Source organism: Saccopteryx leptura, chromosome 9 (assembly GCF_036850995.1).
Source record: "Saccopteryx leptura isolate mSacLep1 chromosome 9, mSacLep1_pri_phased_curated, whole genome shotgun sequence".
Taxonomy (NCBI): Eukaryota; Metazoa; Chordata; class Mammalia; order Chiroptera; family Emballonuridae; genus Saccopteryx; species Saccopteryx leptura.
Window position 1 is genome coordinate 22,247,638 of NC_089511.1, and position 24,498 is coordinate 22,272,135.

The window sequence follows — 24,498 nt, forward strand, 5'->3', positions numbered from 1 at the left end:
TCCTCCTTTGGGATTCCGCTCAAAGACACTTTCGAGTCTCCTTGCGGCCAATCACACTTAGCCTAAGAGGCGAAGGCCCGCCTCTGGTCTGAGAGGATAGGAGAAAAAAGAAAAATTGGTCGGTCATGTTTAATAAGGGCAGAAGTGACTCTCAGGCTTCCGGTCGTAGCGGAGTCAAATAGACCGTGACTAGAAAAACCAGTTTATTGGGTTGTTGGACCGGTTAGTCTGCTGCACCGAGCGGTTTCCGTTTCCGTTTCCGTTTTTGTCTCCGGAAGTGTGCTGCGCAGGGTCGTCTGGCAACAGGCCTGGGCTACTTTGGTTTCGGGTCCGTGTAGCGCTTCCGACTGAAGAATGGAACCGCCAGCATCCCGACTCTGAAAAAGAGGGCAGAGTTGCTGACAGTGTTGACGTTGAACAGAGGGAGGTGACTTGTACAAATAAAGTAAGTGTCGTCTTCTTTATGACAGACACCATTAAAAATTTACCAGGGACCCTTAAAACAACGCGGGTTCGAACCGCACGGTGTGTTTCAAGGGCCTACTGCATTCTCCATCCACGGTTGGGTATCCGGGTAGGTCGCGGCCGACTTAAGTTACGCTGAATTCTCGGCTGCGCGGGCTGTAGGCGTCCGAACCCCTGCGTTGTTCAAGGGTCAACTGCATCGACTATTTTGAAAAGATAAAGACACGCACTCCAGTGTGAATAAAACTCACCTGTCTGTTCACACGCAGAGCTAGCCACTGATGGTGTTTAGGGGTATTCCTTCCCAGTTATTTTTCTTTATAAATAAGTGCATTTGTACTATAGTTAGCTTTTGTACCAGATAGAGTGTGTTAACACAGTGGTCTAGACCTTTTTTAGCATGAGAAATTTTCAGTATCTAAAATGTTCATCTCTAGCACAGTATTTAGTGACTGTATATTAGACTATTGCAGGCCTGTACTATCTTTTATTTCACCAATCCTGTTATTAAATTACCATTTAAGTTAGTTCCAGTTTTGTTTTGTTTTTTTTACCCTTATAAATAGGATGAATATCCTTTGTATGTAAATCTTTGTGCATGTGCCTAATTATTTCCTGAGAATAAATTCTCAGTGCTGCAATTGGTGGTCAGAGTATTTCAGCTTTCCCTCAGTAAAAGTCTTGCTTTTCTTCATTCCAGCCGGGATTATGAATGCCTGCCCTTCATTCATACTCTCCGTTTTTGTTTAATCTTTGCCAACTTAATGTCTTTTTAAAATTTCTTTATTGATTGATTTTTAGCCGGAGAGGGAGAGAGAAAGAGAGAGATAGGAACACCGATCTGTTCCTGTATGTGCCCTCCTGCTAAAATCCCATGTTCTTAATTTCTTCTGTTACCTAAGGGTCCAGGTTCCCCCAGGGTGGCTTGCGGTATGGCCTTAGTTCCTCCTCCTGCCCAGTGTTGACCCATGGGTCCTTTGTGATATCTTCCAGGGGTGTTCTTGGGCTGGGGTTGAGGGTCATTAATTTTTTAGAAGTTCTTCACATTCTAGAGATGTAAAGTCTGGTACAAGGAAGTACCCACTCAAAATCTGGTTCCTCACAGAGAGCACGTTTGTATTTTTTAGTGAATGCATAGTAAAACTCTGAAGGATGTATGAGGAACTAATGAAAGTAGTTACCTGGTGTGTGCGGAGAATTGGGACAGTGGCACCTAGACCAGTTGAGGGAAGACAAAGGGAGGAGGGTTTTTCACTCTGTACCTTTCTGCATTGTTGCTTTTTAAACTGGTAGACTTTTTGCCACCAGATTGTGTGTTGAGTGTGTTCCTTTTACTTCTTGATACTGTTATATGAAACCCGGTTTTCCCTCTGGAAAAAAAAACGTGCATTACCTACTCCAAAAATTAAATTTTTTTTTAAGAATGAAGTCTTATGCCCTTAATCTGCATTTAGACATTGCAGCTTTATTTCAGGACTAACAGTGAGGATTGATACTTGGATTATTTCAAGATGAGCTTTCTATTGCCCAAGCTGACCAGCAAAAAAGAAGTCGACCAGGTGATAAAGAGCACTGCAGAGAAGGTGCTGGTTCTCAGGTTTGGGAGAGACGAGGATCCTGTCTGTCTGCAACTAGATGATATTGTAAGTGAATTTTTGGTTTTTATTAAAAATCTGTACATTTTTACTTCAGCATCTGCAAAGTGCATGCAAGAGCACAGGCAGGGTCTGGGATGTAGCTGGTCAGTTGTTTGTACACTTTCACTAAGAGTGAACCCCTAAATCTGTGATTGTGCTGAATCCGCCCTAGTTGTCCTTCTCCATGAGCAGCTGTCGAAGCTCCAGCTCACCAAGGCAGTGAAAGACCAGAAATGTTATGAACAAGCATTTATGAACATTATCGCTTACAACACAGGGTTTTTTGCTATTACTGTTCCCAAGAGGAGAAGTGAATGCCAGAGAGGTCAGGTGACTGACTTCTCATAGGCACAGAACCATCAAATTGCAGAGCTGGGATTTGAACTTTGTTTTCTCTACCTGCAAATATGCTCTACTAGTGTGCTGCTCCTATGGTGTGTGCCCGATGGTAGTCCCTGACTTCACAACCCATCTTCATAGTCTGATGAGTAGGGAGGGCAGTTTGGGGCAGGAGTATATGCTTGCCTCTGTGTATTATGGAAAGAGACCTACCCCAGGACTAACACCTCTTCCACTATTTCTGTTGCTCACATCACTATGTGGATGGAGTGTATGTTTTCTCATTACCGTGATTAAATATGTGTGTGTGATGTGTCATTCTGGTGGGGGGAAGGGTCAGAGGATTATACCCTCAGGTGTAGGGAGCAAGGCCTACCACTAAAGGTCAAGGCTACAGACTCTGAAGCCAACCTGCCTGAATTCAAATCCAGGCCTAACTGCCTACTAGCTCTGTGACCAGGGGCAAGTTAGCTCCCTGTGCCTCGGTTTCCCTATCTATGAAATGGGGACTGTGACTGCGCGCACCGCATAGGAATGTTGTAAGGATTAAATGAATTAAAAGTGGAAAGCCTGACCAGGCGGTGGCGCAGTGGATAGAGCATTGGACTGGGACTCAGAGGACCCAGGTTCGAAACCCCAAGGTCACCGCTTGAGCATGGGCTCATCTGGTTTGAGCAAGGCTCACCAGCTTGAGTGCGGGGTTGCTGGCTTGAGTGTGGGATCATAGATGTGACCCCATGGTCACTGGCTTGAGGCTGAAGGTCACTGGCTTGAAGCCCAAGGTGGCTGGCTTGAGTCCAATATTGCTGGGTTGAGCAAGGGGTCACTTGCTCTGCTGTAGCTCCCACCAGACCCCAGTCAAAGCACATATGAGAAAGCAATCAATGAACAACTAAGGTGCCACAACTAAGAATTCATGCTTCTCGTCTCTCTCCCTTCCTGTCTTTACGTATCTGTTACTCTCTCTGTCTGTCTCTTTCACACACACACACACACACACACACACACACACACACACACAGTGTGGAAAGCAGTTAGGACAGTTAGCATATAATAAGTGCCATGTAAGTGTTTGCTGTTTTGTTTTTTATAACTATCATTTATGTGGGGATAAGAAGGGAAGAGGCATGGAGGAATTCCATTGTCTGTAGTACATGTACATATCATATTTATGACTTGTTTTTGCTTAAAGTGAACATGAATTTTATAAGTCCATAAAAAGTTTATAAAGTCTGTACAATCAAGACTAAAACAGGTGCAGTCTCCCTCCCAGGAGCATGCCCATGCCTTTCCTCCGTCTCAGGTGTGCATGTCCTAAACTATCAGGGTCCCCACAAGACTTGTAACCAGGGGAGAGTAGGCAGTGGCAGCTCGTCCCAGGCTGACCCCTGAGCCTGTCTCCAAGGCCCCTTGCCTCTGACTTCCCAGTGAGCCAAAGCAGCTCTGCCTAAGCTCTCCTATTGCTTCTTCTGACCTAAGCCCTTCCTTGTTTCACTGGCCCCATCTTTCATAAACATACTTTCAAAGTAAAATTAAAAAGAAAGTAGAGCCTGACCAGGCGGTGGCACAGTGGATAGAGCATAGGACTGGGATGTGGAGGACCCAGGTTCGAGACCCCAAGGTCGCCAGCTTGAGCGCGGGCTCATCTGGTTTGAGCAAAGCTCACCAGCTTGGACCCAAGGTTGCTGGCTTGAGCAAGGGGTTACTCGGTCTGCTGTAGCCCCCCCCCCCCTCAGTCAAGACACATATGAGAAAGCAATCAATGAACAACTAAGGAGCCTCAACAAAGAATTGATGTTTCTCATCTCTCTCCCTTCCTGTCTGTCTGTCCCTCTCTCTGACCCTGTCACAAAAAAAAAGAAAAAGTAGAGCAAAAATTAAAGGAATATAGTCACACAATTTATCCAGAACCCTCTCGTAACAGTACCAACAGTGATTCAGATTCTGAATACTAAGGTTACACTGTGTCTAATGTGGAACTCAAACAGGCGAAATTCTTGGCCCAAGAATTTTTTTCAAACAGAATATTTTGTTAAAGCATTTTACAGAAGAAACACTAGCTACCTTTCATATTATTAATATAACCTACATCTATCTCCTCATTTGCAGCTTTCTAAGACCTCTTCTGAACTGAGCAAAATGGCTGCTATATATCTGGTAGATGTGGACCAAACTCCAGTTTATACACACTATTTTGACATCAGTTATATTCCATCTACTGTGTTTTTCTTCAATGGGCAACATATGAAAGTGGATTATGGGTAAGTTACGTTGACATGATGCTGTTGCTGTCTGAAAGTTTCCTTTTTAGCATTTTCCGTAACTTACCTGTTTGCATGCAGTGGTGGCTCGGTGAGTCTTGTATTGATGCCATGTCCTCAACTGAGGCACTTTCTATTTTTTATTGTGAAACTTGGTGCAAAATGAGTGTTCTGGCATGATTGGCAAATTTTAATTTCCCACTTAAGTGTGAAAGAATAGTACAGGCTGTGAAGCACTAACCATCCTTCAGTCTAGAAAATATAGAACTATTTTCTTAAAAGTTTCCCAGGAATTTCATTCAAAATAATACATGTCATTGTTCTTAAACTTCCAGGACTAGTAGGTTGCATTTGTGAAAGAAGTACTCCTTTCAGCAAAGTAAGACATGCTTCTTTCTTGACAAGTTCCCTGTCTATTGCCAGGAAAGAAGTTATTCTTTTGTTGAAACCTGTCAGGAATAAGTAACATGAATTCTTCTTAATGCCTTCCACTCCATCCAGTCAGCACCCCAGTATTTAATATTTATTTTGAAAATATCCATAATTATTATTACTTCTTACTATGGTTGAGATATCCACTCCTCTAGGTCTGTGCATCTGCTTTGTCATTTTCAATTTGAAAATGCATAAAATATTATGTATTTTTAAGTGTTCTGAAGGTATTTATTCTCCTAGAATACAGTTGATATAAGTATTAATTCGGTGCAGTATTTTCAGAGGGCAATTTATGACATTACATACTAAACACCTTTAAAGTTGTCAATTTTTTTAAAATTTTTCTTTCTAGCGGGGTGTGGGGGAGAGATATGAGGAGCATCACATTGTAGTTGTGGCACTCTTCAGTTGTTCGCTGATTGCTTCTCATACATGCCTTGACCAGGGGCTCAAACCGAACCAGGGACCCCCTTGCTCAAGCCAGGGACCTTGGGCCTAAAGCCCAAGCTTGAACCTTTGGGTTCAAGCCAGCGACCGTGGGATTGTGTCTGTGATCCCATACTCAAGCCGGTGACCCTGCACTCAAGTCCAATGAGCCCGCACTCAAGCCAGCAACCTTAGGGTTTCTAACCTGAGACCTCAGTGTCCCAGGTCAATGCTCTATCCACTGCGCCACCACTGATCAGGCAAGATGTGTGTCAGATTTTTAACCCAGCAATTGCATTTCCAGAAATTTATCTGAATGAAAATAATCCTGAAAGTGGGCAAAATTGGCTCTATGGATACTTATCTCATCATTGTTTAGGAAGCAAAATACATAGAAGTTAAATGTCCACAAAGGGATACTAGATACCAATTTATTCTGATATTGTAGGTGTATGATTAACATCTTTGAAAAAAATACATGTTAGTTGAAAAAAAGCACATTGCAATATAGTATGTATGATATAATTTCCATTACTTGAAAAAAGACATACACATACACATATATACATACATATGATTTGAGGGCTATACACCAAAATGTGAAAATATTTTTGTCTAACAAATTTTTATAATAGACATACTTGATGTTTGAAATAGTAAAAGAAAGAAAATGAGAGAGAGAAAGAAAGGATAGGAGGGAGGGGAAGGGGAAGGAAGGGGAGGGAAGGGAAGAGAAAGAGGAAGGAGGGGAGGGAAGGAAGGAAGGAGGGGAGGGGGAGGGGAAGAAGGAAGGAAGGAAGGAAAGAAGGAAAAGGAAAGGAAGGAAGGAAAGGAAGAAAGAAAGTTAACAGCCACTACTCAAAAATAGAATGACTAGAACTTGGAGACCGTGACTGGGGCTTTGCACAGTGCCTAGCCAAACACAGAAACAAACTATGCCCACACCAGTACTCAAAGAATTCTGTTTGATACTGAGTTGAGAAGTGGGTAGAATGCATTTTGAAGTTCTGCATATGACAGGGTGCCCATGCCATCCCGGTGGCCCACAGCTCAGGGTTTAATCGTCTCTCAAATGGGCCCTGTAATTGCAAATGGAAAAATCACTGTCGGGCCTTATGTCTAAAGTATCTCTCACCAGAATAAAGTAAAAGACCTACTACTCATTTTGTTTATCCTGAAGGTCTTCAGCAAGTACCGGTAACTGTTCTGAGCAAGGTTGTTTCTCTTCTGTGCTATCTAGGTCTCCAGATCACACTAAGTTTGTGGGAAGTTTCAAAACCAAACAAGACTTCATAGATTTGATTGAAGTAATTTATCGAGGAGCAATGAGGGGAAAACTTATTGTCCAAAGTCCTATTGATCCCAAGAATATTCCCAAATATGACCTTCTCTATCAAGACATTTAGCACAGTAACTACTGTTAAAGGTGAAGAGAAGGCACACTCGAAACAGTATCTGAGTGCAGCTGTGCTGTTCTTCTGGAGTCCTTCGGAAGTGTGCTCAGCGCCCTGGGGGAGCAGAGGTTTGACTTGTGCGAGTCCCCGAGCGGAAGACCCTCCAGGATGGGACGACATGGGAAGCCCAGGTGTTGACTCCCCACAGACCTCACGGCAGTCAAGTCAACCGTGATGAGTTTCCCCACGTGATCTGTTTGACTTTTCTTTATATTGTGCTTTTCTTTACCCCTTAACATAATACAAATTTGTCCTAACATTGACTACTACAATTTTAATTTAACTGTTTATTTATACATAAGTGAAATGGAAAGAACAAAAATACTTATTTTCTACCCTATACGTATACACACACATCCCTCCCTCACCTTCAACCTTGTCTGTTTTTTAACTCACATATTTATATTCTTCACAGTCTCTCATCTCCAGCCCTAATTATCCCAGGTTCTCTTGGAATGAATGATTCTCCACTGATAGTGGCAAGTGTGTTTATTCTGGAGCCTTTCTGACTCAGACTTTGAAAACTGCCCTGGTTTGCAAATTTACTAGCCTTTGTGCTATTAAAATGCCCAGGAAGTGGAACTTGAACCTTTGCCATCCAGCACCCAATTTGAACTAAACAAAGAATTACGGACTCTTAGTAAGTAAGAACAGGGCTCTGTGAGAAGTCAGAATTCTACCTCCTCCTGAGACAGAAAACTACTTCAAGGGCTCATGACTAGAAAGAGATATCAGAATTGTTAGAAAGAATAGGGGCTCCCCGTGCTACATCTGATTAGGGGTTAATTTTTAAAATATACAAAGAACTAACAATTCAACACCAGAAGACAATTCAATTAAAAAATGAAGAAAGGACCTGAATAGACATATCTCTAAAGAGGACATTCAGATGGCCAGTTGACATATGAGAAGATGCTTAACATCACTAATGATCAGAAAAATGCACATTAAAACAACAATTAGATATCACCTCACACCTGTTAGAATGACTATCATCAATAAATCAACAACAAGTGTTGGCATGGATGTGGAGAAAAGGAAATCCTCGTGCACTGTTGGTGGGAATGCAGACTGGTGCAGCCACTGTGGAAAACAGTATGGAGATTCCTCAAAAAATAATAATGGAACTGCCTTTTGACCCAGCAGTCCCACTTCTGGGAATATAACCTATGAATCCTGAAACACTAATCCGAAAGAATACATGCACCCCTATGTTCATTGCAGTGTTTTTTACAATAGCCAAGATCAGAAAACAGCCTATAAGTGCCTGTCAGTAGATGAGTGGATAAAAAAGCTGTGGTACATAATGGAATACTTCATGACCATAAAATAAGGAAGTCTTACCTTTTGCAACAGTATGGATTGATCTGTAGATTTACTATGCTAAGTGAACTAAGCCAGGCAGAGGAAGACAAGTACCATATGATCTCACTTTTATGTGGAATCTAGTGAACAAAATAGAAACACAGGAATGGACACATGGAACAGACTGACAGCTGTCAGGACAGAGGGCGGGGGATAGTGGGAACAGAATGAAAGAAGGTGAAGGGATTAGCCAAAAACACATACATAACACAGGCACAGACAAGAATGTGATAGCCAGAGGGAAAGAGGGTGGGGGGTAGGTGGAAGTGGACAAAAGCAGGGAAGTGGGGACAGAAAGAGACTGCTTGGAACAATGGGCGGATGCCGCAGGGTGCAGATGGTGTTTTATTGAGTTGTACACTTGAAACCTTTGTAGTTTTGCAAACCAGTATCACCCCAATAAATTCAATTAAGAAAGAATAGGGCCTGCTTTCCCCTACCCTTTACAGGAGTCAATGCAATCCATTTGAGTCATCCATTTCACAAAGATAAGGGTCTCCCAGGAAAATGTTTTCAGAATACTTGAAGATAAAAAGCCCTTTTCCTTTTTTCTTTTTAAGATTTTTATGTGGCCCTGGCTGGTTGGCTCAGCGGTAGAGCATTGGCCCGGGGTGTGGAAGTCCTGGGTTCAATTCCTGGTCAGGGCACACAGAAGCGACCATCTGCTTCTCCACCTCTAACTCTCCTTCCTGCTCTCTCTCTCTCTTCCCTTCCCACAGCCATGGTTGCAATAGTTTGAGGAAGTGGAGGATGGCTCCATGGCCTTGCCTCAGGTGCTTAAAATAGCTCAGTTGCCGAACAACAGAGCAGCGGCCCCAGATAGGGTGAGCATTCCCCAGTAGGGGGCTTGCTGGGTGGATCCCAGTCAAGGCACATGCAGGAGTCTCTCTCTCTGCCTCCTCACCTCTCCATTAAAAAAAATTATTGCCAGGCAAGCCTGCGGTCTTGAACCAGTGACCTCAGCATTCCAAGTTGATGCCTTATCCACTGCACCAACACAGGTCAGACAGGAAGCTCTTTTCCTAACTGAACTTTTTTCTGCTATAAGCCTTCAGTACATGGACCTGTCACCAATGTACCTTCTTGTCATACCAAAATACGGCCTCTCCTCGTCGTATAACCACCTGATGTCTTTCTCTCAGCAGAGTCTAGCCTTCACTGTGAAGTTCTCCTTACATGCATTCTCCAGATCCATTAATAATTTTCAACAGGTCAGAGCTAGTGGACCCATGAAGGACTTAGACCTATATTCTGGAATCTATGAAAGAGATAATAGCCAGTAACTGAAAAATCATATAAACACATTTTTTAAAGCCTCTTAGGATAGTTTTACCATTTTCTTCTGGCAGTACCATAAGTACTCAGTTTTCCTGAAGAATTACCTAATTGGGTTAAGTGGCTTCTGGTCACCACTCAGGACAAATATAATGAGAAAACCTTGGGCATTTTCTCAGTTCACTTATCCTCTCAGCCCTCCTTCCCTGCAGCACCTCCTGCCCAGCCCTCGGGCGGCTCCTCTCTGTGGTTCTCTGAGTGCTCCCTGCCATCCTCTAGTCCCGGGGCCTTCTTTCCCCTGGGCCCTCTCCTGAAACTCCCTTCCCCTTTGGGCAGGAGTACCTCCTATTTTCCTTTATGGCTCTGGCATTGCCTCCTCTAGGAAGCCTTTGTTCCCATCCAGGAGTCATTTGTATTTACACGGCATCTAAAATGGAAGAGGGCATAAAGTATGCACTCAATCAATACTCGTGGAATGGAAAGCAACTAAGATAAGAACAAAAGCATAAATCAGTACACTTCAGAGAAGCCCTCGGGAGGAAAGAAGATTCAAGAATTTTATGCATGCAAGTTCTGAGTTTTTGCTGGTGTCTGAGCACTTACAACAAATCAAATACTGTGTGATTTAGGTTGTGAGGGACAGAACATCCAGCTAACAGTAACAGGCACTGATGATGTCATTTTTTCATAGACGTCTGGAGGGAGGCAGGTCTAGAGTGAACTCAATAGCTCAATGACGTTATCAGCGTGTTCATTCTTCATTCCAGTGCTGGTGGCCTCGTGGTCCTAAGGTGGCTGCTGCAGTACCGTGCATCATGACCACCATCAAAGCGGGGAAGAGAGAAAATAGGTCGTGATGAAAGGGTGAAAGGGCTTGTCTCATTCCTGGAGTGGCTCTCTCCTTTCATCAGGGAAGGACAGACGGGCCCAGCAGCCTTCCCTCTGTGTCACATTCATCAGCACCAGGTTGCATGAAAACTACCTGCAGACCAGGCTGGAAGGGATGCCCCTGGCAAGGAGGATGGGTTGCAGTGACCACGCGGCCCTGCACAGAACTGGGCTTCTGTTGGCAGTAAGGTCAGTGGTTGCCAACAGTCACATGCTGCCTGGCCCGCTTTCCTCCCACTCTGCATCGATCTCATTCTAGAAAGCCCTTACCAATAACCCCCATGAGCTTTGAGAGGAGCAGTAACTTGCCCAAGTGGTGGCAGGTTGTGCCAGGGGAACCAGGAAGAGCAAGAATTCTTCAAAGTTATTAAAATAGGCAAATTCAACCCTGGCCAGTTGGCTCAGCAGTAGAGCATCAGCCCGGCATGTGGAAGTCCCAGGTTCGATTCCCAGCCAGGGCACACAAGAGAAGCGCCCATCTGCTTCTCTACCCTTCCCCTTCTTTTTCTCTGCCTCTCTCTTCCCCTCCCGCAGCCAAGACTCCATTGGAGCAAAGTTGGCCCAGGCGCTGAGGACAGCCTCCGCCTCAGGTTCTAGAATGGCTCCAGTTGCAACAGAGCAACGCCCCAGAGGGGCCAAGCATCGCCCCCTAGTGGGCATGCCGGGTGGATCCCTGTTGGGTGCATGTGGGAGTCTGTCTGAGGCCCCCTGCTTCTCACTTCGGAAAAATACAAAAAAAATTTTTTTAAATGGGCAAATTCCATGATGACTAACCTGTTATTGAGTCCCAGAATGTTACTACTGGCAGGGACTTTAAAGACTGGCTTTAAGCCCCTCCTGGAAAGACCAGGGAACGGATGGGCAGGGAACATAAGGCACTTGGCACATTTATGGCCAGGCTCTGATTTGGACCCAGCAAGTCCAGAGAGCCTGCCTTTATGCCATATTACTTTGTTTTCTGCGATGCTGGTGTGCTGGACCACAAATGTCTATGTCAAAACACTTGTTTTCATCCTACTTTGATCTAGCATCTTCCTCACCAGACCTGTACCCTTTGTCCTCACTCACTTTGAAGAGGCAAAGGAAGCAGGGAAAAGAGCTCAGGATTTGTGTTCAGGCAGATGTAGGTTCAAGGTTCGGCTTCACTACCTGACAGCTGTGTAACCTTAAGCAAATCACTTCGCTTCTCTGAGTCTGTTCCCTTGTGTGTAAAACTGGGATAATGATGACCTTTCTGAGTCCTGCCTCAGTAGGCACTCAATGAGTCAGACCCCCACAGTGGGACAGACTTAGGGATCCCCAGTTGGCCTGGGGTGTTTCTGCCACTCTCCAGTAGACTCTGTGCCACTTGGCTGCTGCTGTACCATAAAGGAAAAGGTAAAAAAGGCCCAAGGCTACAAACGAAAAGCTCAGAAATCAGTCAGAAGCAAGCTCTTTATTGATTGTCTCAGCCCTGCAGCACTGAGCCCCTCAGTTTCACACTAGGCTTTCTCCCCTCCGCTCCATCCCATTCCCTCTTCTGGAGTGAAATCTAGCTTTCAGGCAAAGGCTTCCAGCCCGCTTGCATTAGTTGTCGGCCACAGTTTTCCGAACCCAGTCCAGAATGGAGGTCACCTTCACATACACACCATACTCGGCCACGCTGCAGCTCTTGTCGAAGCTCAGGATCCCAGCTGCATACCAGGTCTCGTCATCTGTGTCGTAAACAGCAAAGGCACTGCCAGCATCCCCATAGCAGGTGTCTTCCTGGTACTTGCTCATGCCAGCACAGAAGGTATGCTCGTTCAGTATGGGCTGCACGCCTACGGGGCTCTTTGGCTCCTTCTTCTCGGGCACCAAGCTCTTTTCATAGTGCTGTACACAGCTGTCCTGGTCAGCCACAGGCAACATGACGTACTTCAGTAGCTCAGTAAAATTAAAGTTGGAATTTCGCCCCCAGCCAGCTACATAACCTATACGTTTCACTTGAGCATAATCTTTGGAAGGCAGGCAAATGGGCATTACTTTCTCACCAACGGGCACCTTCTGTTTGAGTTTGATGAGCCCAATGTCGACCTGGAGGTGGTCAGGGTGGAGAATCACCTTCTCAATCTCCACAGGCTGATTTTTCCCCACAAAGAGTCTTAAAGTAGGGGCGATGTCTTCTGCTTTTGCATCATCTTTATGACCCAGGAAGAGATTTTTAGCTGTAGTCAGCAGCCATTGTTCATTGATCAGCGTGGCCCCGGAGGTGAGATTATGGTGTGAAACCATCTTAGCCTGCCAGGGGAAGCTGTCTTTGGCATCCACCGACCCCCCCAGGATCCGCTGCACCTGGTCCACTGGGTTCTTGGGCTTTCCGCACACTGTCAAGGAGAGCAAGGAAATCATGAGAATCGCCCAGTCTGGGAGGGGTGGTAAAGCTCTGGCTGTCATTGCTGTCTAAATATTATCATTGTACATTCTTCAGAGCCAGCGATATTTCCTTTGTCCTTAACATCTGTCCTCTCATTTCCAATGCTTGCATTCAGTTCCCATGCTGAGGCAGAGTTCTCTATCTTGCTTTCCTAACTCACAAAAGGAACACTGAGAATTTGAAACCCTGACTGATAAACCCTGTTTATTTAAACAATTTATCACAACAAGGACATGTCCACAATTCCTTGAAATTCACTGGAAGGGCGAGGAGCTATACTAACTCATTCTCTCTGAATAAAGAAAGATCAATAGCAGCATTGGCTACAACTCAGATTATGTAGCTACTGCAGTTAATACAAGGCAGGTTAGCTGTTCCGCACCACTGGGAGCAGAAGAGGGTAACAAAATCCTCTTGTTCCAAGAGGGAAAAGGAGAGAGCAACAGCTCTTCCTAACAGCAAGAAATAGAAGTCCTAGTCCATCTCCAGCCTTCTGTCGTACTTCCGTGGATAAGGTTTAGCTATGACTTCCCTTGACTTTTTCTTCCTGAAACTGGCTTTACCCTTGACCCTGGGCTCTCTGGACAGGCTGTCTGTACACATAGGGTCTCCTGCTCCCCTGGGGGCAGTGTACACAGTGGATTCAGTCAATGCCATGCAGGCCCACATGAACAAGATGCATCGCCTAACTGCTCACTTCTCTGTGGCCATTTGTGGTTCTGCCTGGTTTCTGGTTTTGCCTTTTGTGTGCTCAGTAGAAGCCACACAGGAGGGAAGTGTGTCTCCAGGACATTCTGACCAAGACACCTGCCCAAGCACTGGGCTCTCAGCATCTGTCCTTGGTCTGCTTCCCAGGGCCCCTGGCCTCCTACCTGCTTCACATTCGGGAAGCTTCTCTCCAGTGACATCATTTGTCCACTTCTTCTCACTGTTTAAGGTGTACACTCCTGAAACAAAATGGAAAAAAAATAATGAGCCAAAAGAGAAATTGAATCTGGACCTCCTGTAGGGAGAGGAGGTATTTAAAGATAAGGGTTAGAGAAGGGGAAGGCCAGAAAAGGGCAGGGCGAGGGGAGGAAGGGAGGAGCCACCAGGGAGACCCAGCAGGACAGAATTGTGACCATGGTGATCATGGTGACATAATACAGAGTAGGAATCAGGGTTCAAATTCTGACTCTACCTCTTACAGGCTACCCGATATTGGGCAAGTTAGCTCTCTGTGCCTCAGTTTCCTCATCAGCAAATAATAATATCATTTCTGTAGAGGGATGTTGTGAGGACTAAGTGAGCGATAAAGAACTTTGGACAGTGCAGGAACACAGTACCTCCTACAGGAAGGGCCACCAAGTGTCATCACCATCGCTTGTTCTCTGCCACCTCCTTGGTGCATGCAGATCTCACTCAGATGGGTAGGCTACATGGCATCGCCTCCCCTTAGCAAAAGGCAGGCTCCAGGCTGAGCAAAGTTCGTTTGCCCAAAGGTAACAGAACCCTTATTAGAATCTGCATCTCACCTGGCCTGTGGTGGCACAGTGGATAAAGCATCCACCTGAAATGCTGAGGACGCCAGTTCAAAACTCTGGGCTTACCCAGTCAAGGCACAAACAACAGCAATCAATGAACAAGTAAAGTGAAGCAACTATGAGTTGATATGTCTTGCTCTAACCCCCACTCCTCTCTCCTCTCTCTGTAAAATCAATCAACAAAATATGTTTTTAAATAAAGAATCTACATCTCCTGGCTGCAAGGATAGCACATGAATTTTCTAGCCATCCCCCCGGCTCCATTTATCATGGGAACGCCGGGAGGGGAGGGGGGGACACCTGTGCTCCTACCATCTCCTTCCGTGCGCAGTCGGTAGTAGTTACTACAGTGATAGCGAACCAAGTGCTCCACGTGGCCGTTTGCAATCACAGTGGGCTTTGGACAACTGTCATCTGCAAAGAAAAATGCAAAGAGGAGGTTAGCATTCAGAAACTGCTCCCAGAGACTCCTGAAAAGTCAGGTGAAAGGAAGCTGCTCTGCACGTCAACCTCCCTCCACCCCGGATGGGAGCCCAGGGGTGGGCCGTCTTCCCTGATTTCTGTCTGGCTCCCCCATGTTCTTCAGAGTATTGAAAGACCAGAGATGAGGATGAGAAGAGGGGCCTGGGTCTTTCTGGGGAGAGTGCGCAGATCTGATAGGGTCGGACACAGCAGTGCTGGGATGTACCGCTCCTGCCCAAACCCAGAGACCTACCTGCATTATCTGTGCTCTCGCTGCCAGTGTCCACTGCAAAAAGCTGCCCGCAGAGCAGCAGGGCGACGACAGCTCCCAGGGCGCTGCAGAGAGAAGACGGGAAGGATGCAAAGCTGCCTCCCTGCTTCGCACACACACATCTCCCCTCAGGCCGCCAGGAAAGAAGAGCGATGCAGAAGCGCTGGGACCCACCAAACACACACTTTACAGCTTCCAGTACACCCAAGTCCAGCAAGCCCTCTGCTGCTGGGAATGCCACATAAACTGCGGAGAGGGACCACCAAGACCGAAAGGCTTGCAGGTGTGTGGCCTCGGTTTCTGGCGGCGTTCAGGAAACCTTACACTAGTAGTAACATATGCGCTCTCGAGCAAAGAGAAACTCCCTTGGGCACCCCTCAGTACTGGACTACAAGGACACTGCTTATAAAACGTGGGACAGTTGAAGACGGGAATGTGGGGATGAAGGCCAGTCTCGACTTTCAAAATTTTCCTTAAGGAGAGGTTTTTAAAACATTTTATTTAAAATACTTGTATGGTTATTTTTCTAATTTTATGATAATTTGCCTTCAAGAAAGGGTATATCAAACCCCAAAGTGCCAGAAGGCTCCAGGGAAGAGAACCAGCCTCTGAGAGCACGGCCGGACGTGGGCGTCAGCGTAGATGCCACACTAACCAGGGGACCATCTCCCCACATGGGTCAGCTACACAGAGGTTGCTGCATTACGCTCCTAGTCTTGCTACTTCAACAACTCAAAAAATCTTTTCATTTTGATAAAAAATCGAAGTGTCTTAATTGTGTCACCTATATATGTCACTATTGGTTTCTCATTATACATTTTTAAGAAGGAAAAAAATCTGCTAATAAATATATTTAAAATACCAGGAAGCCTATCATGGGAGCTGCTGTCATCTACAAAGATGAAAACGTCACAACCTCAAGGGGAGAAAAGATACTCCGTAGAGTAAGTCACGGCTCCTGGGAAGGACAGCGGTGCCTGCACGCATCCTCTCTGCTAGATGCAGAAAGGCAGAGAATTCAACACACTCTGCCCTTTCTTTCACTGGGATGAGCCATTTGCCCTATTTTTTTGTCAAATTTTTGCCTCTGTCCTGTAGACTTCTGCCTCTGAGCTGTCATGTAGAGAAAAGATGTATACAAAGGGGGGTAAGAGAATGAACCAGAGAAAGGGAGGGACAGTGGGCAGAGCTGCAGGCTCACCTCATCTTCGGCTGGTCCTGCCTCGGGAAGAGCAGTGCTCTGGGCTGCGCTGCGAACACTTTTATCCCTGTGCTGTCTTGCCCCACCCCCTCGCGATGTTGTAACTCCTGTGTCTACACAACTTTGGCCTTGCCAAGGTCACTGGCATTTTCCGGTAACAAAGCCACAAACATCCCTGTTAAGAGTCGAGCTCTTGCTTCACACTTGAGTTTTGCCTGGTGTTCTTTTACAAACCCCAAAGAAGCCTGGCCACATCATGACCCCAGGCAGCTGCCAAAGGGTTTCCCGAAATGAGCCACTGCAGGGCTCGGGGAGGAACCATCCATCTGTATCTCTTTGTTTTGGAGGGCATTCAGCATGGAAAATAAAGCCTTTCTTGGGGTTGTGTCAAACCTATTACAGACACTCCTGCAGCCCGGCTGAGGTGGGGCTCTAAAAAGGCACTTTCTCTTCATAGCCATTTCCCCTGTCCTGTGTTGACATCTCCCGATTGCTTAATAGCCCTCCAACCTGAAATCAGTAAAATGTATTGTATCTTCTCTGATTGCTCTTTGCAAGAAATTACCCAAAAATGGTTAGAGCTATAGTGTAGACTGGCACATACCATATTCAATGGCAGTAGTTCCTATGGTTTATTTGGGGGAGGGGGTGTCTTTGTTTTGTTTTGTTTTTGTGACAGAGACAGAGAGAGGGATAGATAGGGACAGACAGACAGGAATGGAGAGAGATGAGAAGCATCTTTTTTGTGGGCACCTTAATTGTTTATTGATTGCTTTTTCATATGTGCCTTGACAGGGAGCTATAGCAGACCGAGTAACCCCTTGCTCAAGCCAGCGACCTTGGGTCCAAGCTGGTGAGCTTTTGCTCAAACCAGATGAGCCCGCACTCAAGCTGGCGACCTCAGGGTCTTGAACCTGGGTCCTCCGCATTCCAGTCCGACGCTCTATCCACTGCGCCACCACCTGGTCAGGCAGTAGTTCCTACAGTTTTATAGTACAGTAATTAATCCAAATAGGCAGATGAGAAAAAATTTATGTGCTTCAGTCAAATGTCTTCACCTGTTTGTCCCAGTTACTATTCAACTGAAACTTAATAGCAACTTAATAAAGGATTGCTTTATGCATTAAAGAAGGCAAGAGGTTCTTAAACTAGAGTGTACCAAAGAATCACTTTGGGATATTCACGGTAGCCCTGAAGTAATATCAAAATACTAGAAATAACACAAAGTCCATTAATAAGGAAAGGGTAAATTATGTGTGGCATATTTATATAATGAAATATTATACAGCCATGAAAATGAGTGAACTATGAAAGAACCTGAATAATCTCGTAACATAATTTTGAAAGAAAACTGCAACTTTCAGATTACTTTCAGAATGACATCACTGTTGTAGAGCTCAGAACCAAGCTAAATTTGGCAATAGTTTCTTAGCTATGACACCAAAATTACAAGCAACAAAAAAAAAAAATTGATAAATTGGGCTTCATCAAAATTTAAAACTTTTATGCATCAAAGGACAACATCAGGAAAGTGAAAAGACTGTTTGTGAATGGGAGAAAATATTTGCAAATCATATATCCAATAAGAAGTTAATATAAAGAATGCCTACAACAACAAAAACAACCTAATTAAAACATGGGCAAATGATTTGAACAGACATTTCTCCAAGGGAAATATACAAATGGCCAATAAGCACATGAAAAGTTGCTCAACATCACTGGAAAATATCACTAAGGAAATGCAAATCAAAACCACAATGAGACACCCTACTAGAACGGCTACAATATTTTTTAAAGTGTTGGAAAATAGTAGAAAACTTTGAATTCTCTTACACTCCTGGTGGGTATGTAAAATGGTGTTGTTTCTGTGGAAAACAGTCGAATGGTTCCTCAGAAAGCTAAACAATTGCCATGTGACCCAACAATTCTGCTTCTAGGTTTATACCCAAAATAATTGAATAGAAAATAGACTCAAACAGATCACTATACACCACTGTTCATCATGGCATGATTCACAGTAACAAAAAGGTCAAAACAATCCAAGCGTCCTTCAGCAGGTGAATGGAAGTACGAAGCGTGGCATGTACATCGAGTGGAGTATCATTCACCTGTAAGAAGGGATGAAGTTCTGACACACTACCACACGAACAAACCTTGAAAGCCTTGTGCTGAGTGAAAGAAGAAACCAGACACAAGCATTGTATGATTCCATTTATTTAATATCTGGAAAAGGTGAATTCATAGAGATAAAAAGCACATAAGAGGTTACCAGGGGCTGGAGGGAGGGAGGAATGGGGAGTTATTGTGTAATGGGTGCAGAGTTCTGTTTGGGATGATGAAAAAGTTTTGGGAACAGTGGTGGTGGTTGCATAACATTGTGAATGTAATTAATGCCACTGAATTATACACTAAAGCATTGTTAAAATCAGAACTTTTATGTTCTGTGTATTTTATCACAAAAAAAAAGAACTAAAACTAAGTAAATTTCTTAACTTAGGGCCAAAATTTTGTAAAAAAAAAAAAAAAAAAAGCAAAACTGAGCAATATATTGTATAGGCATATTTTTTTAATTTTAGTGAGATGGAAAATAAAATGTAATATGTTACCTCTCATGGGAGGCATCGTGGGAAAGTACATAGGTAGATAAAAATATAAATTATTGCCAGCAATTCAGCTTTTGGGTGGGGTGATAGATTCATGGGTGTACATTTATTTATTGTGCTTTATTTTTAAAGATACATATACTATATATATCACATACAATATTTATAGTGTCAACATTTTAAAATATGAATGAGGGGGAATCACCTGACAGATGCAAAGTGCAGGCCCCTCTTTGCAGAGATTTGAAGCAACAGGTCTGAGCAGAGTCTGAGAATCTGCGTTTTAAATGGCCAACCTCTCCTCATCCCTGTATGCATACTGCAGTGTGACTGCAGCTCTTCCAAGTTACAAGGTGGATAGAGCCTATTTCTCCACCCCTTGAATCTCCGTTTGGCTGTGTGACTATTTTGGCCAATGGAACAGTGGCAACCAGAAAGGAGAGACTTGAAATGTGCTAGTAAATTGGGGCTCGCCTTCTGTTATTGCATCCGGAATCTGAGGACTGCCATATGAATGAGCCCAAGCTATTCCTCCAGTGCTGGAGGATGAGCAGTCACAAGAAGAGAACCCAGGATCCCTGCCCATAGCCTCAGTTACCCAGAAGCTGACCACAGATGTATGAGTGAGCCCCTGCTGAGATCAACCCAGCCTAGCCCGGGCCAAAATGACCCCCAGCCAAGCCCTTCGCAGATTGCTGACCCCACAGAATCATGAGCTAAATGAGAGACTGCTGTTGTAAGCCACTAAGCTTTGTGAAGGCTTAGGTAGCAAATGTTAACCAATACAGCCAGTATATGAAACTTGAAAGTGGAGTTTCTCTGGCTGAATCTGGGTAAAGAGGTGAGAATTTTGCTCCCTAGTTTCCTTATATCTTCTGCAGCAGCTTATTTTTACCAGTAACTGAATTTGTCTATTTTTTCCTAAGTTCTGTTGTTAGGTGCATACAAATTGAGGTTTATTATGTTTTCTTTTCAAATTGACTCTTTATCATTATGAAATGCCCTTATTTGTGCCTAGTAATTCTTGCCATAAAGTCTCTCGGTCTAATATTACTCGAGATACACGAACTTCCTTTTAGTGTTTTGGGGCATATACTATTTTTATTGACATTTAATATAATTACTAATAGAGTTTGTTTTAAGTCTACCATTATACTACTTGTTTTATATTTAATCCATATATTCTTTTTTCTCCTGCCTAATTTTGTATTACTCAGGTTTTTTAAAATTTCCCCTCTATTACCTTATTTTATTACACATTCTTATATTATTTATCTAATGGTTATCCCAAATATTTCAGGATATGCATCTTTGACTTTTTACAATCTAAGTTAATGCCTTTACCACTTTTTTTTTTTTTACCACTTTTCAAGTAGTACAGGAACCTTGCCTGACCTGTGGTGGCACAGTGGGTAAAGCATTGACCTGGAACACTGGGGTTGCTGGTTTGAAACCCTGGGCTTGCCTGGTCAAGGCACATATGAGAGTTGATGCTTTCTGCTCCTTTCTCCTTCTCTCTCCCTCTCTCTCTCCTCTCTAAAATGAATAAATAAAATCTAAAAATTAAAAAAAAGAACCTTGCAACAATTTGTCTTTATCTTCTCCCATATTTATGCTGTATTTTTTTAGAATATTTATAAGAGTTTATTTGAGCCAGACTGATGACATATGCCAGGAAGCAAGATCCCAAATGCTCTCCTCCTTTATGCTATTTTCGTCATGTAGTTTAAATCTGTATATTTCAACTCCCAGAAGTATTTTTTAAAACCAGTTGCTAGTATGTGGGTATGAGACCGTTTGAAATGTACGTAAAAGTCAAGGAGACAGATTCAGCGTTGTGGAAACTTAAAGGAAGGGACATATTCAAGAGAATTTTCAGAAAGACAAACTGCAGAATTCAGAGAGTAACGGCATATGGGGAGGACAAAGGAAAGAAGGCTTGCGGATGACACAGTTTATGAGCTTGAGGCTCAGGACAGAGACCCATGCTGTGGACAGGTATGGGAAAGCAGGACCGGCATGTTAGAGTTCGGGTAGAGAGAGAAAACACTGAGCTCAAGTTCTGAAATGAATATTACGTAAAATTAGGGCTGAAAAATGACCACTGGAAATACAGGACCAGATTTGGAAATTATCTAAATCTACCACTTTTATTGGAATTGTGTAAGAAAAGAGTCTATCAGGGGACTAAATACAAAGGAGTAATCAGAGTGATAAAAAAAAAGGAGTAATCATTCATTCATCAAATCTTTTACAAGTGTCTACAGCAGGGGTTCTCAACCTGTGGGTCGTGACCCCAGCGGGGTCGCCTAAAGCCATCGGAAAATACATAATGCATATCAGGTATTTACATTCCAAATCATAACTGTAGCAAAATTACAGTTATGAAGTAGCCACCAAAATTATTTTTTGGTTTGGGGTCACCGCAACATGAGGAACTGTATTGCGGGGTCACGGCATTAGAAAAGTTGAGAACCACTGGTCTACAGTGTGCTAAGATGTACTTGATGCTGACAATATAACAGAACAAATCAGACAAAAAATCCCTGCTCCCCCCCACCCCAGCGCTGACATTCTAATGAGGATATAAAGACTGACTAGTGGATGCAGTTGGAAAGACGTCATTAATTGAAACAGAGGGGTATGCTATATATTATAAACAGAATCTGTAAGGATGCTATCCATGAAACCTAGGAGTTTTAAAAAGCTTGAAGAAATACTGTATTTTAACAGTTCCCAAACTTTGCTGTACTTTAGAATCTCCTGGGAGCTTTTAAAAATCTTGATGCTGGCGCTGGCCGGTTGGCTCAGCGGTAGAGCGTCGGCCTAGCGTGCGGAGGACCCGGGTTCGATTCCCGGCCAGGGCACACAGGAGAAGCGCCCATTTGCTTCTCCACCCCTCCGCCGCGCTTTCCTCTCTGTCTCTCTCTTCCCCTCCCGCAGCCAAGGCTCCATTGGAGCAAAGATGGCCTGGGCGCTGGGGATGGCTCTGTGGCCTCTGCCTCAGGCGCTAGAGTGGCTCTGGTCGCAACATGGCGACGCCCAGGATGGGCAGAGCATCGCCCCCTGGTGGGCAGAGCGTCGCCCCTGGTGGGCGTGCCGGGTGGATCCCGGTCGGGCGCATGCGGGAGTCTGTCAGACTGTCTCTCCCTGTTTCCAGCTTCAGAAAAAAAAAATAAAAAATAAAAAAAAATCTTGATGCCCAGGTCATACCCTGATTTTTGTAAACCAGAATGAGTGAGGGTGGGCACCAGGCACCAGTCATTTTTAAAGATAACCAGGTGATTCATTTCAGAAAAGTTTAGGAACCAATGCCATATATCATCAAATTTAATAGGCTATGAATTATATGAAAGAAAAAACTCTGCCAATTAAACTCTAATAAAATGCTTAAGATGCCATCAATGTGAGATGCATCTCAATCTCAGAGATGTTAAAAATGGGAAATAAACAGCATCTCAAAACTGATGAACTACTGTGGTCATGAGTGACTGAGCAGCCATGGGGTGAGAACCACTGGATTTTTCCCAGGAGTGTATAAGACTTTAGAACAGAAGGAGTAATTAAGTATTGAATTCGGAACAGCACATGCTGTTCAAAATCTTCCATTTGGATAAGAAAATTAAACAAACATGTTCCTGCTATTACACCTCTTCCTAGGTTATCTCCCTTTCCCTCAGTCACCAAGGACCAGGGTCTATGAAACATGTTCCTGCTAGTACACCTCTTTCTAGGTTATCTCCCTTTCCCTCAGTCACCAAGGACCAGGGTCTATGAAACATGTTCCTGCTATTACACCTCTTTCTAGGTTATCTCCCTTTCCCTCAGTCACCAAGGACCAGGGACTATGATATCCTGCTGTGCTCATAAAATGTGCACTAGTTCCCAACCATACTTCCTTAGTGCCAGCAATTCTCTTATCAAAAACTGGATCACTGGCAGATGTACATATTAGTATTTTAAGCTTATTTTAAAGTTTCTGATTTCAAACTAAACTATAAAGCTATAGAAATCAAAACAGTATGGTATTTGCATAAAAACAGACACAGAGATCTGTGGAACAGAATAGAGAGCCCAGAAATAAACCCATGAATACATAGTCAATTAGTTTCATTTACTACAAAGACAGTCTGTTCAATAAATGGTGTTGGGAAAATTCGACAGCCACATGCAAAGTAATGAAACTGAACTACTATCTTACACCATGGACAAAATTAACTCAAAGCCTGACCAGGCGGTGGCGCAGTGGATAGAGCATCAGACTGGGATGCGGAAGACCCAGGTTTGAGACCCCGAGGTCGCCAGCTTGAGCACGGGCTCATCTGGTTTGAGCAAAAGCTCACTAGCTTGGACCCAAGGTCGCTGGCTCAAGCAAGGGGTTACTTGGTCTGCTGAAGGCCCACGGTCAAGGCACATATGAGAAAGCAATCAATGAACAACTAAGGTGCCACAACAAAAAACTAATGATTGATGCTTCTCATCTCTCTCCATTCCTGTCTGTCCCTATCTATCCCTCTCTCTGACTCTTTCTCTGTCTCTGGGGGGAAAAAATTAACTCAAAAATGATTAAAGACTCGAATGAAAGACCTGAAACCATAAAACTCCTAGAAGAAAACTTAGGTGGTAAGCTTCTTGACATTGGTCTTAGCAATGTTTATTTGGATATGACTCCGAAGACCAGGGAAACAAAATCAAAAATAAACAAATGGCACTGCATCAAACTAAAGGCTCTTGACAGTGAAGGAAACAATCAAGAAAGTGAAAGGGCAGCCTGCTGCATGGGGGAAGATATGTGCCAATCACATATCTAACAAAGGTTAATATCCAAAATATATAAAGAACTCATACAGCTCAATAACACAAAAACAAACAGTGCAATTTAAAAATGGGCAAAGGAGCCTGACCGGTGGTGGTGCAGTGGATACAGCATCAACCTGGGACGTTCAGGTTGATGGTCCCCCGAGGTCAACGGCTTAAGCATGGATTCACCAGCCTGAGTGCAGGGTCACCAGCTTGAGTGTGGGACCATCGACATGATCCCATAGTTGCTGGCTTGAGCCAAAAAGTCACTGGCTTGGAGCCCAAGGTTCGGCTTGAGGAGCGGTTCTCAACCTGTGGTTCGCGACCCGGCGGGGTCTCCTAAAGCCATCGGAAAATACATAATGCATATCAGGTATTTACATTCCGAATCATAACTGTAGCAAAATTACAGTTATGAAGTAGCCACCAAAATTATTTTTTGGTTTGGGGTCACCGCAACATGAGGAACTGTATTGCGGGGTCACGGCATTAGAAAGGTTGAGAACCACTGGGCTTGAGCAAGGAGTCACAGCTGGAGCCCCCGGCATCAAGGCACATATGAGAAGTTCAGTGAACAACTAAAGTGCCACAAATGAGTTGATTCTTCTCATCTCTCTCTCTCTCTCTTCCTGTCTCTCTCTCACATATGCTAAAAAAATAAAATAAAAATGGGCAGAGGAGCCCTGGCCCAGTAGCTC

General features: G+C 44.1%; 2 protein-coding genes across 3 annotated transcripts; one reads left to right on the forward strand and one right to left on the reverse strand.

Moving 5' to 3' along the window:
- The first annotated feature begins 277 nt into the window (after positions 1-277).
- Positions 278-8,370, forward strand: TXNL4B (thioredoxin like 4B). 2 transcript variants are annotated; one of them, XM_066348765.1, is made up of 4 exons: positions 278-445; positions 1,929-2,108; positions 4,551-4,702; positions 6,804-8,370. In XM_066348765.1, the coding sequence occupies exons 2-4, from the start codon at positions 1,977-1,979 to the stop codon at positions 6,967-6,969; spliced, it is 450 nt and encodes a 149-aa protein (XP_066204862.1). In that variant the 5' UTR covers positions 278-445; positions 1,929-1,976; the 3' UTR covers positions 6,970-8,370. The 2 variants fall into 2 exon arrangements, with proteins under 2 accessions (XP_066204862.1, XP_066204861.1); XM_066348764.1 differs by having other exon boundaries at positions 280-445; positions 1,940-2,108.
- A 3,591-nt stretch (positions 8,371-11,961) lies between these two features.
- LOC136380712 (haptoglobin-like) lies at positions 11,962-16,546 on the reverse strand. Its single transcript, XM_066348761.1, has 5 exons — positions 16,398-16,546; positions 15,179-15,261; positions 14,776-14,877; positions 13,813-13,887; positions 11,962-12,890 (listed from the first exon to the last, which is right to left on the reverse strand). The coding sequence occupies exons 1-5, from the start codon at positions 16,400-16,402 to the stop codon at positions 12,112-12,114; spliced, it is 1,044 nt and encodes a 347-aa protein (XP_066204858.1). The 5' UTR covers positions 16,403-16,546; the 3' UTR covers positions 11,962-12,111.
- Positions 16,547-24,498: the final 7,952 nt, after the last annotated feature.